The following is a 13,217-nucleotide window of genomic DNA, read 5'->3' on the forward strand; positions in this document are numbered from 1 at the left end:
AAGAGGAGGGTCTTGGTGTTGTTTTGGGGTTTGCCAAAGGAAGCAGGACTTAGCAAACGTGTTTGTGTTTGGGGAATAATGAGAAATATCGTGTGCTTGGAATATGGGATGCAGGGTGAGCCTGAGCTGCAGGGAATAGAGCTGGAGGATGAGACAGAGCAGGTCATGGAGAGCCTGGACGTACAGAACATGTGTCCTGAGGAATCAGTGAAGGGCTTTAAGAAGGTGGTAAAATAATAGGTAACACATTGGCTAGGAAAGGGTAGACCAAATCCTTGCAAGTGGTCATTGACCATCAGGGTAATGACGTGTGGATATATGTACCTTCCAGTAGAGGATAGAATGGACCAAGAAGACAGAGGTGTATACCTAGCACATAGCTTTAGCTATGTTAGTGTTTTAGGTATTCTGGCTGCACTGAGTTGTTGAGTCTCTGTGACAGCTTCAGTGACATTTTATGTCATTTACCTAATTCATATTTTAAAAAATATGTTGTTAAAGATCTTAAGGTAGTATTGACCTGAAAGAATGTATTTACTGTTAAAATCTGGGTTGTTTGTCATTTCCTTAAATAACCTTTGTGGTAATGGTGGAATAAACCTTTATTTGATGTCTGGGAAGTAACATCCCAGTGGAACCTATTTTATTTTGAGTTGTTTTTAATATGGACCTGTTAATGTAGCATTTCCGATAAGTGACCTTATATGTGAAATCTGTGTTTAGTTGCTAACGTTTTTGCAAGACTGGTAGAGCTGTGCTGTTCATTATAAGTCACAGATTTAAGAGCTGTCAGGGAAATATTTTATGATTTAATTTATGCATGGGGATCCAAGAAGGCAAGAAGTCCTCGAGTCTTTATGAGAATGTGAGCACACTTATTCCTACAATATTTTTGGCTTCTACCAGTCCTATTATATAATGAGTAAACAATATCTTTTCCGAATTTTTCATCCAAAGTACTCCGTAGCTAGAACTTTACTTAGGAAAATATGACTTCCTAAGAGATCTTTAAGCCTGATAGTTTTAACCAAACAGCACAAAGTGCATTTTACCTCTTTGGATATATTTTCATAAGGTTCCTCTTTAGTGTTCCCCCCACCCCTTATAAAAAGAACTTTTATTCGGTGTTTTATTGCATAAAGTATACATGTTCATCGTATAAAACTGGGAAATATAGATGAGCAAAAGGAAGAAAATAGGAAAGTGTTGTAATTCCATTACAATTAGAAAATAAAGAAGAATCAGAACTAAAAATGCACTTGCAATCCCATTACATGAGAGAAGCTGATGGGGACCTGTGAGGCTCTGCCAGGTGCTTCCAGCAGAATTAGTGTGTTCCCTGGAAAGTATGTGCCCCGGCATTCCTAACCGAGGTAGAAATTGCTTGTGTTTCAGCACCTCCTTGCTCTGTGTCCTTGTGTCTGTTGCTCTCAGTGACTGAGGGCTGATTCTGCCCAACCCTTCAGCCTCTCTCACCTGCTACTCACTGTCTTGAGGGCCTGATCCAGGCTCATCTTCCCCGAGCCTTGAACTCTGCAAGCCGTTGGTGTACGTTTGTGTGAGAAAACTAACAAATGCATCCCAGTCTGTGAATGTCGGTCAAGAACGCGTATTCCTCGTGGAATAACTTAGATAAAATCAAATATTTTTTGAAAAACAGAAGTGTGGTTCTGCTTGCAATATAGAGAGGGAAAAAAAAAGTAAAACGACTTCATTGAGATATCAAAAGAATGTTGTGGTCAAGTGAATCACAGCAGCAGCTGTATTCGATCCAAGATGTGAAATGCTAGCTACGAGTGATGATAGGTTGGCTGCTGCACTTGACTGGATTCCTGGTCCACAAGGGCAGGGGAGGAGCATCCGTGAGCAAAAGGCAGGCCTCGTCTGGGTCAGACAGGAAGGGGTTCTGCCCGGGCTCCCCCACACCTTGGACACGTCGTTCTGGAAGCTCCAGTTGTTCAGCTATAAAACGGGGATTGGTAACATCCACCTCAAGGGTTTGTTGAGAAGGTTAGAAAGAATGTAGGAAACATATGGGCAAGGGCGCTCACTGCGTACGTACATGGTCGCTGCTTTGTGCGGGGCCAGATTCTTCAGTTCCTTCTCCATGCCCACTTCAGAGTCTGGCCCAGAACGGGGTCACTGAGTGATAGGATGTCGGTTGACTCAGACTTGGGGGAAGAAGTCTATAGATAGGGTTCAGATAACGACTTACCTTATAAAATATTAATAACTTGGAGTTTAAATAATTACTTAAGACAGCTCATGAGGATGTCTGAAAAGAAGGAATTGGGAATTAGTGGTACCCAACTTACAAACATAGGAGTTGCCTCTGCAGGGTGACCATCAGGTCGAACATGGGGCTGATATCAGTCAACCATATTTTATTGTCACTAGATTTCAGAGCTGGGGCTGGCCAAAGTGGGGCTGCTAAATACAATACCTCTTCTCTCAGGAGACTCACCACCACCATGCAGCCCAAGAATATAGACCCCACCCTACGGTCCCTGATCCAGTTCCTCCTAATGGCTGGTTTCTTCCCACCCCACTACTCTTTCTGCCTCCTAACACTTGGTGATGGTGATTTTATTTCATATTTTTATTGTAACATTAAACTGTGTTCACCGATTCCAAGTCTGATTAGTTGGCTGCTTACTTGGCATTAGGGTCCACTTACTATTTTAAAAAAGCAGAAATGTGCATATGGAATTCTGTAAGATTAGGGAGCTGTGTCCAGCATGTTTATCAGGGACTTGGGTGGAGCATGGAAGCTGCAAAGCTGAGCAAAGTGGCTTGTAGATGGGGTGACAGGATCAGGGTGCAAACAGATCTCAGCAGGCTGGTATTCTGGGCCAAAACCAACAAGAGGAAATTCAGTAGTGATTAATGTTAAGCCTTGCCTAAGTAAAAATGGAAGAGAGCTGGCTCTCCTGTCATTGTTTGGAAAAAGACATTATTTTGAAGAAAGATACCTTATGCTTATTGAGACATTTACTGAGATGCTGTGTGATTCATTCTATAGATGGCATTTTGTTTAAATCCTGTTGGAGTAAAAATATCATCTCCATTTTATAGATGAGTTTTAGAAAGGTTAAGAAACTTATCCAGAGTCACACAACTTTTAACCATTATGTGATACTGCCTCCATCATGAGATCCAATAAATGGTGTGACTAAAAAGGTAGGAAGGGAGGAAGGAAGGAAGGAAGGGAGAAAGGAAGGAAGGAAGGAAGGGAAGAAGGGAGGAAGAGGAGAGGAGGGAAGAAAGAGAGATGGAAACTTAGATTTCATCAAAAGAAACCTGGGTAATAGGGACACTATGTAGTCTATTATTCTCAGATACATTGTTATGTTCTGGATGCTACATTTTAAAATAAAAAATGTGCAGACTGCAGAGTGCACAGAGAGAGGAGATATTCGTGAGAGAGCCGGGACAATTGAAGAAAGCTTGAAAAGGTTTCTTCTGTACAAGAGGATGGAGACTCAGCGTCCACTGCTCTAGAGGATGTAAGTTCCAGGGAAGCAGGTTCTGTGTCGCTATAAAGAAGAATATACAAATATAAATGTTCAGAACTGACCCTGGGGACTCTTTGCTCAGCTCCAATGAGATTTTTTTTTTTTTCTGAACGTTTGTGTTATCATCATGCTGCTGGCATCAAAGGGAAGAGATGAGAACTGGGTAGAAATTGGGGATATTATTGCTACTCTTTGGAAAACGAAGAATGATGAGAAGGGCAGGAGGACTGGCTGGTAGGAAATAGCAGTGGGGTTTCAAAGCAAAATCTGACCATCTTCATGGCCAAGGAGAGGAGAAAAACTCAAGGATCCCTCTTTTTTTTTTTTTTTTTTTTTTTTACTTTTTTTTTTATTTTTTTTTTAACATCTTTATTGAAGTATAATTGCCTTACAATGGTGTGTTAGCTTCTGCTTTATAACAAAGTGAATCAGTTATACATATACAATATGTTCCCATTTCTCTTCCCTCTTGCATCTCCCTCCCTCCCACCCTCCCCATCCCATCCCTCTAGATGGTCACAAAGCACCGAGCTGATCTCCCTGTGCTATGCGGCTGCTTCCCACTAGTTATCTATTTTACATTTGGTAGTGTATATATGTCCATGACACTCTCTTACCCTGTCACATCTCACCCCACCCCCTCCCCATATCCTCAAGTCCATTCTCTAGTAGGTCTGTGTCTTTATTCCCGTCTTGCCACTAGGTTCTTCATGGCCTTTTTTTTTTTTTTTTTTTTTTTTTCCCCTTAGATTCCGTATATATGTGTTAGCATACTGTATTTGTTTTTCTCTTTCTGACTTACTTCACTCTGTATGACAGACTCTAACTCCATCCACCTCATTACAAATACCTCCATTTCATTTCTTTTTATGGCTGAGTAATATTCCATTGTATATATGTGCCACATAAGGATCCCTCTTGAGATGTCAGTTTCTCTCTGTTTTCTTAGGGGAAAAATATCTTACTGATTCAACCAAAGAAACCAAATGCCTGCATTTATAACTTGCCTATTTTGGTTATTTTAGAATCAAGATTCTTTTTTTTTTTTTTATAAGTAAAGGTGGAGAAGTTATGGAAAGAAACCTGACTCTAACTATAAACTGAACAGATGGGATAGTGGGAATAAAAACAAATGAAAACAATATTTCAAAGAACTCTCAACTTTCATTTTAAAATATATATGATGATGGTTTTCAACTTTTCACATTCAACCTATCAGTATATCGAGTGACAAAATGAAAAATCAATTTCAGCTGTGTTTATTTTAAACATTTACCTAAATGATTTGGACTCACCAACCTAAAAGCCCAGATGAGTGTATTAAACTGCTTATTGTATTTTTTATGAATTAAAACTTTATTTTATATTAAATTATAGACAGGACACAGTTCCGTTTGGTGACGTTTAGTGTAGAAAATCGAACTGAACAGTGGTCTAATTAGAACAGTAAATAGTATGGGTTTAATTAGCCCTTATTCCCGATGACAGACTTGATCAGTTGCCAGGTATTTATTCTTTCCTTTCCCTTGACTGTTGCTGAAATATTGCCTCTAGTAGGGCTGCTTACTGTGCTATAAATAGGTAGCTTGGTAAGAAGCCAGGAAACCCACTGACCGGTGAGATGTGGGTGAAAATTATTGGAAAATCTCCTCCTTGCTTCCAGTCATTATTTATTCATTTCACATTTGAAGGTCCTTTCTACAGATCCCTCTCTCTTAATTTAATTTTTTTTTTTTTTTTTGGTTGGATGAGGTAACTTGGCCTAAGGGCTTAAGGAAATCTGTGCAATATCTAGCTGAGTCCCATGCTTCGGTTTATTAGTATGTCAGGGTTTCCTTCATAAACTCTTCTGGTTTCCAACTTAGAACTCACCTATTAAGTCCTGTCTGACTTGAGCTTTTCTGTATGTCAACAGGATGTGGTTTTGTTTGTTTCCTTGCTTGTTTTCAATTAAAATATTGAAGTATTGGCTTAAAAAAAACAACTTAAAATTCAGAGACAAAAGAACAAAAGAATTTTAAATTTCCTTGCACCTGGAAGTAGCCACTGCTAACATTTTAATTATCCTCTTACTCATTTCCCTAGGCATGTACACATTTACCTGTATTAAATATGATATAGGCTTACATTCTTCTCTAATGATTGCCTTTTACCCTCAAAGTGTTTTTTTTTGTTTTTGTTTTTGTTTTTGGCTGCGTTGGGTCTTTGTTGCTGTGCGCGGGCTTTCTCTAGTTGCGGTGAGCGGGGGCTACTCTTCGTTGCAGTGCACAGGCTTCTCATTGTGGTAGCTTCTATTTGTTGTGGAGCACGGGCTCTAGGCACCTGGGCTTCAGTAATTGTGGCACGCGGGCTCAGTAGTTGTGGCGCACGGGCTTAGTTGCTCCGTGGCATGTGGGATCTTCCCGGACCAGGGCTCGAACCCGTGTCCCCTGCATTGGCTGGCGGATTCTTAACCACTGCACCACCAGGGAAGCCCCCTCAAAGTATGTTTTAAAAGAAACTTCAAAATCCATAAAAGTTCAGATAAAACTAACATCTATTATAGCACCACCTGGCTTCATCGAGTTGAATGTTTTGTCATAGTTGCTTCAGATCTTTTGGGGGAGGACTGGGAGGGGACTAAAACGTTCCGTTGGCATTCCTCTTGTGTCCTTCCCCAACAGCGTGCACGCCGAGTCCTGCTGCCTCCATCCTTAGAGGCAATTTGGTGTGTTTTCTTTTACTACGGCATTTTTGTGTGGATGTTCATATACTTATTCCTTTATCTATAGGTGAAGAGAGAGAAAATGCTATGTGTGTTTTTATTTTAATGTAATTCAATCTATCAGTCTTTTGCTTTGGGGTTTCTACCTTTGTTGACACATCTAGGACACTCTTTGCTGCATCAAGCCTGTATGACTTTTAATCTATAGCTTTTTTAGTATTTTATGGGTTCAGCATTTAAAATATTAATTTCTGGAATATATCTGCATTCATTTTGGTGTCTTTTGTGAAGAAGTTATCTATTATTTTCCTTTAAACCATTCATCACACCGACTTGTGGTTCTATGTTATGTCCTTCTACTTGGGTCTGTTTCTGGACTCTTCTTTTTCTAACCTTAATGGATCTGAATGCTTATTGCTATGCCAATTCTATACTGTTTGAATTGAGGCAATTTCCCTCTAATTTCCCTTCTTGTACAGTTTTTTCTTGGCTCTTGTAGACATTTACTCCACCAGATGAACTTTAGAATCATTTTGTTAGGGTCTAAAAAAATCCCCTTTGGGATTTTGATTGGAGTTATAAATTTATAGATTAATTTGGAGAGAATTAACATTTTACAGTATTGAGTCCAGCTGTTTAGGACTATGTGTTTCTTCATTTATTCGAGTCTACTTTAGGCCTCTTTGTAATGTTTTGTACATCATTTCTTTTCATATCTATATCTATCTATATATTTAAAAATTTTTAACTCCCCCTGTTCTCTTTTCTTTAGAGTATCTTGATATAAGTCAATGGTGGCAAGTCCAGAAGACAAATTAATCCAAACAGCATTGATAATTGAACTTTCTCTATTTTCTTGGACCCTGAAGCTTTATCTACTTTGTTTTCTTGGGGTGAAGCCTCTCTCAGGAGGTTCCACAAATCCTCATGCAAAAAGGTTTCTTTGGAGTAAGCACCAGTCTATATGACAGACAATGGAGAGAATTTCTTAGGTACAAGCTGGGACCCTGCTATGTAAGTTATAAACACAAAATAATAATAATAAATATTATTTATATTTAGCCAATTTATTTAAATTTTGGAATGATAAAATTTCAAATTTAAAACTGAGCTTGGAAGCCATCTGGATAAAACCTTCGTAAGGTGGAAAGGTACTCGTGTCACGAGTTTCCATATAAAACTATCTTGTGTGTGTGTGTGTTTTAATGTAGCCATTCCAAAACAATGCATTTTTAGGCAACTTTAGTCTTTGTGAACAGCTTAGAGTAAGACTCTGGAAAAACTGGGAAAGCTTTTGGGATATTTCTAGCATTTTGTCTATAATTTATTGCGTTTTTTCACTTTACAGACTTCAAGAAACACTCGTTCGGATGAAGACAAAGATAGCAACTGGGATGCTTGGGGTGACTGGAGTGACTGCTCCCGGACTTGTGGGGGAGGAGCGTCCTATTCTCTGCGGAGATGTTTGACTGGCAGGTAAGTGGTGGCTTTTCCTGTTCTTCTCTGTGGGGTGTCAGCGCCTTTGGATGGGTAAGGTTGGGAAGAAAACTGGGCTTCTTGGCTTTGGAAGGTACCATGATGGTGGTGTAAGTTACCAACTTACCATATTTAAGTTACCTCAAGTTACCATATTTAAATAGTAATGGCCACATTTTCATGAGTGTGGCCATACCCCTCCGCATGAAACTCCCAGCTCGCAGCAGCTGGGGCACTACACACTTTGGGCTTTAAGGGAGGGGAGGCCGGCATGCTAAGTCACTGGCCCAGAGTTGTTGAGACTTGGGGTAAGAGGTCAAGTCTTCTGTGTTCCACCCTTGAGTTGTTGCCATTTTAATCACTTTCGGTTCACTTTCTCCGAGCAACCCATTGATTAAGAAGGTAATGCAAGGTCTGTGCTCCTATCTTAGAAATGTTTATGTTAAGCAACATTTGTTAAAATGTAAGATCAGCTTCTTAAAAAATAAACATACATTGTAAGAAACCCACAGTTATCATTGCTCTTGAGACAATTTGAGGTAATTCTTCACGGGGTAGTGTCAATCCTAGCCAAGGATTTTTACCTGAGCTCTCGGGTAAGACAGAACCCCAGGTGGATGGAACTGGATGTGCTGGTTCTGGACAGAAGACTCCAAGATCATGGCAGCCAACTTCAGTTTGGGGATGTTGTCCGGTGAAAGAGGGAATGGACGTTCCCTGAATGTGTAAGGTATAGAGCAGAAATGCTCTGGATTCCATCAAGGTCGCTGTTTTATGGCCTGTTAAACAGTGACCACGTACATTCTCATTTCCTTGAGACAGCACAGAGCAGGGCAGATGTGAGACTGTAGACATGGCCTTTGAGCAGGAGGACTCTGAGTGCACTCCAGGAAAGCATGGGGAGGCTCCTGGAGTTAGTGTTGGTGTCATTATCTTAGGGCAAGTTCTGACTCAGAGCTTGGAACCCTAAGTAAATGGTTGCAGAACTGAGTCCGGGGATTAGTCTCACAATGACAAAGTGGTATAGCTGCTTCTTCTGTGTTGTTACCTTGGTGAGGAGATAAATGCCCTCTAAGTGTGTCATACCATATGGATGTTACGTTGTACCGGGATGTATTTATCCTGGTGAGGCTTGTAATAGGGGGCCTGTGCTCCTGTGGGCAAGGGTCAGGGAGGGTCTTCTCAGGTAGGGAGCAAGTTCTTACCCACCGCTGGTCAGTCATTTGAGGGAGAGGTTTCCAGCATGGAGACTGGCATGGGAAGGTGAGATTTTGGCATCTCAATCCAACTCTGAGGGATCTGAATAATTTGCAATGAATGGTAGGGTTCAGGTGGGAAAAGAGTGGGGTTTATTTGTGTTTGTCTTTTCTTTATGGTATGTACCTCCCCAGTCGCCAACTAAATATAAAAGCCAAACCCCTCATATTAGAGCATTTTATGATTCCTTGACATTCATCCCTCATGCCCTGCCCTCAAAATATAAAAATCCATATCCTGTGATAAATGGCAAGGTAATTATTAGGAGTAATAGAAGGGATGAGACTACTTAAGCTCAAAATTTTGAGCTCAGTCAAGGTTCTGTTTGAATCACCGGTATAAATGGTCCTTATTCAGCATCAAGCATCACTTAAACAGCAAAAATTCCATAAATTCTACTTATCCACTGGCGAAAGAGATAAAGGCAAAATTTTAAAAAAGGTGGTATGAACTTGTATCTGTTAAAAAGATTTAGAGGAATATATCAATGTTAAGGACCATGAATGGCCACTTTCATCTTGTTGTCATACAACCAAAATGCTTCCATGTCTGTTATTTTATTAATTTAAAAAATTACTTTGATTTTGCCTAGAATATGACTTTGCCAAGTGATCTATCTCAGTGTGTGTGTGCATTTGTGTCTTCTGTTTCCTAACCGGGGTCGGCTGCTACTGGAAAGCCTTCGGGGTAGGAAGGGTTACTGCTCTGCCTCTTCTACCTTCTCTGTACTTACTCAGAAAAGGAGATTTGGGCAAGAGGAGAGGAGAAGGAGGAGGGGAGTTCTGCCTTGACTTTAGTGACCAGGTATTGATGTTCTCTGGTTTAGTAGGTGTTTAAAGCCAGCTTCATCTATTGTGAGCACTTTGATGGATTTTTCTGAGACAGTGTCTCCTCCTTCCCCCCAGTCCCCTGGGATCCTTGCCTGCAATTCGCTTACGATGTGGTATTTGCAATCCTCTGACATGGTAACATTGCTCTTTCCTAATCTTGGACACCGAGGCATACTCCCAGCTTCTTCCTGTTTATGTCTACTCACCCCCTCAGCGGCTGTCTTGGTATGTTCGTTCCTAGGACAACCCCATGCTGGCTCTCTTGCATGTGGCCCACATCTCGTTCACTGGAAACCCTCCTGTGAACTTTGCTAAACAAACTCCCCAGTTCTAGGAGCCAATGCAGCAACACCTGCTCTGGTTACACAGCCCACTGCAGCTGAGCTCTCAGCCCTTAAATTTCTCAGGTGTGGATTAGACACCAACCAACTGCAAGAGGCACGTGTCAGCTGGTGTCCCTAAAATTTCTTCCTCTCAATTGGGGGTTAGCAGATTGAAGCCCTCATCCCTTCTCTTTCTGTTGGAGCAGAGTGAGGGGTAGGATCATAGCATAGATTTCTCAAAGAAATCTTCAGAAATCCTTACACTATCTAAGTCTCCAGCTCCAAGATGCTTTTTATGCCTTGGTGTGGGTAAGGAGTTTAACAACTGTGAGTTAAACTAACACAGAGCCTGTCCTCATGGTTCTTATAATCTAGGGGGACAAACAATAAACAAGTATGTAATCAAATTATATGTAATTAAAATTTGTGTCAAGGGGGTAGATAACACCTATCCAGGGAAGTCCTCTGTGCCGAGGGTCTATGCTGAGACCCAACTACTGAGAGGAAGTCAATTATATGAAGGGTGGAGGGTTATGGGACATAAAATCCAGATAGTGAGGCCAGCATATGTAAAGGTGCTGGAGCAGGAAATGAAAAGCAGCTTTTATGCCTAAAAGACAATAGATAGGGGAGAAAGCAGAATGGGCAATGTTGAAGAAGAAGGTAAATAAAGAATCTGATTCTCACACTTTTGGATTTCAAATACTAGTAAATTGTTCAAAAAAAGCATATTTGGAACTAATATAGGTTGTCAGTTTTTTATTTGGTCAAATAAAGACAAAAACAAAAACAAACAAACAAAAAACTCACCTATGGTCTACCATCACAGACTTTTCAGGAAAGAATTACAATCAGAATCTTTTCATTTTAACATTAAGAAGTAGGACATAATCTTAGATCGAAAGACCTGCCTTTAAATTGAATTTATGTAGCTTTATAAAAATTTACTTTTTTGCCCTTATTTGTCTCACTTCACTTTGGACCATACTTTGGATGTGATAAAAACTATTACAGATATTAACAATCTAATGATGGGTAATTGGGAACCAGAAATTGAGGAGTAAAACATAATCATGGACTTAGAACTTGAGACTGCAAGATCCCTGCAAGTAAGCGACATGCAGAAAAATGACTTTATCTGAGCCATATTTTTAATCCTAGTATTCACCAATTTTTAAGCAGTAAGAGGCAGAAAAGCCAAGCAGAAAGCAGCTACTAAGAGGCTGAGAAATTAAGCAGATTTATTGGCAGTTTCATAGTCCTGGGACATAAAAATTTGAGTTCAAAGCCCTGGTAAACATCTCAGGTGATCAGTTTGTATCCATGAAGGACTATACCCTAGGAGAAAGGGAAAAACAATCCTAAATAGACTAGATATTACAAAGACTGAAACCTAGTCTTGAATTAGCTCAACCCTAATTTGAGTAATAAAATTTGTTGTTATTCCAACTGCCTCCTAGAAGCTTTAAAAAAGACACCCTGGAGGAAGATGACACCAACCAAAGATTATACAAGTTTTTATAGATCATGCCAGTGATTCAATAAAACATTGCCAATCTTACCATGATACAAGAGCAAGAGGAAAAAGAGATGATAGAAACAGGTACTAGAGTTATTGGACCTGTGTGTTAAAAAAACAAAACAAAAACCCTGTAATAAATATTTACGAGAATAAATGACAGAATACAGGATTTCACCAGAGAACTGGAATCCATAAAATTGAATCATATGGGAATTTGAGAATAGAAGCAAGTGATAACTAAAATTATGTACTAAATAGACGGCCATAATAGCAGGTTAGAAACAGTAGAAGAGAGTATAGGTTTGTAGAAATATCCAGGCTAAATTATAGGGTGGGGGGAAAACACAGAACATAGAATAAGGGATATATGGAACAAGATGAAAAGTTCTAAACCATGTATAATTGGAGTCCTAAAAGGAAAAGAGAGATAGAGAATAGGGTAGAAGTACTATTTGAAGCGATAGTAACCAAGAATTTCCCCAAATTTCCAAAAGTTATTGCTATAAAGATATCAAGCCACAAATTCAAGAAACTCTGCACACCCTAAACAGAATAAATATGCATAAACACATTATGGTAAAATCTTAAAAGAAGCCAGAGAGAAAAGACACATTACCATCAAAGGAGCAAAGATAATGTTGACTGCTAACTTCTCATTAGAAGATAATGAAATTACCTAACATCTTGAAAGAAAATGACTATTACAATGGAATCCTCTATCTAGCAAAAATATCCTTCGAGTGTGAAGGTGAAGTAAAGATGTTTTGAGACAAACAAAAACTGAGATAATTCGAAGGAAAATGATCCTATAGGATCATTATTAAAGAAATAAGAGCAATTTTTAAAAAATCTACTAATATGTTTGTATGTATACTTAAGTGTATGTATGTATATATATATATATATGTGTGTGTGTGTGTGTGTGTGTTTATCTCCAAATATCAGGAATCTACATTAGAATTAGGGTTTTATCAAGTCCTTTGTTAATTCAGTTCTCACTCTCCATGGGAAAAATGCCTTTCTTCCATTTGGGTAAGAATCATTGCTTTAAATCTGTTGCAGCTTTGTATCAATATGGAGAATGAATAGAAGCTGCAGTGGAAGGCATTTGTGGGAAGGAACATTGCCTTTCTGCTAATGAATTTTTGTGGCTTTCCTTTATTTGGAGATGGTCTCTGCAGTACCTACACTTCCCTTAACCCTTCCAGAGTACCCCAGCCCATACAGGCACTGAGTGTTTCACATGGCCCCCTATCCAGTTGGATCTTATATGCATCTACATTTTTGTCTTATACTAGCCACTCCCACGGCATTGATTGCCAGGAGTTCTGGCTACATCATCTGTCAATTTGATTTAGTGAGTATTGGTGGGTTCTCCTGTGGATCTGTTCCACTTACTTCAAAGGCAGCCTTCTCTTTTGTGTGTAGTGAATAATATATTTGTATACCATCTTTTAATTTAGTCTTGTTCACATGCATGTTGAAGTTTCTGGCTTGTGTATAGCCTGTATGAATTTCCAGCTATGATGGAGAGTTGTTGACCTATTAATATACTTTGCTGATCATTTCACTAGGCATTTGTAAGGGAGA

At 39.5% G+C, this 13,217-nt stretch overlaps 1 protein-coding gene and 1 long non-coding RNA gene across 9 annotated transcripts in view; one reads left to right on the forward strand and one right to left on the reverse strand.

Moving 5' to 3' along the window:
* LOC309654491 (endophilin-A3) overlaps positions 1–13,217 on the forward strand; it is a 661,335-nt gene that overhangs the window by 390,924 nt on the left and 257,194 nt on the right. For all 8 annotated transcript variants that reach the window (XR_014260293.1, XM_082448506.1, XM_082448508.1 and 5 more), the window contains one exon: positions 7,568–7,695. Coding sequence is in view for 7 of the 8 variants with exons in the window: in XM_082448506.1 (XP_082304632.1) it covers positions 7,568–7,695 (128 nt within the window). In the remaining variant the exon portion in view is untranslated. The remainder of the gene's footprint in view (positions 1–7,567; positions 7,696–13,217) is intronic.
* LOC309654607 overlaps positions 1–13,217 on the reverse strand; it is a 535,162-nt gene that overhangs the window by 352,631 nt on the left and 169,314 nt on the right. The window lies entirely within an intron of this gene.

The sequence above is a fragment of the Balaenoptera physalus genome, assembly GCF_965194825.1.
Source record: "Balaenoptera physalus genome assembly, chromosome: 2".
Lineage (NCBI taxonomy): Eukaryota > Metazoa > Chordata > Mammalia > Artiodactyla > Balaenopteridae > Balaenoptera > Balaenoptera physalus.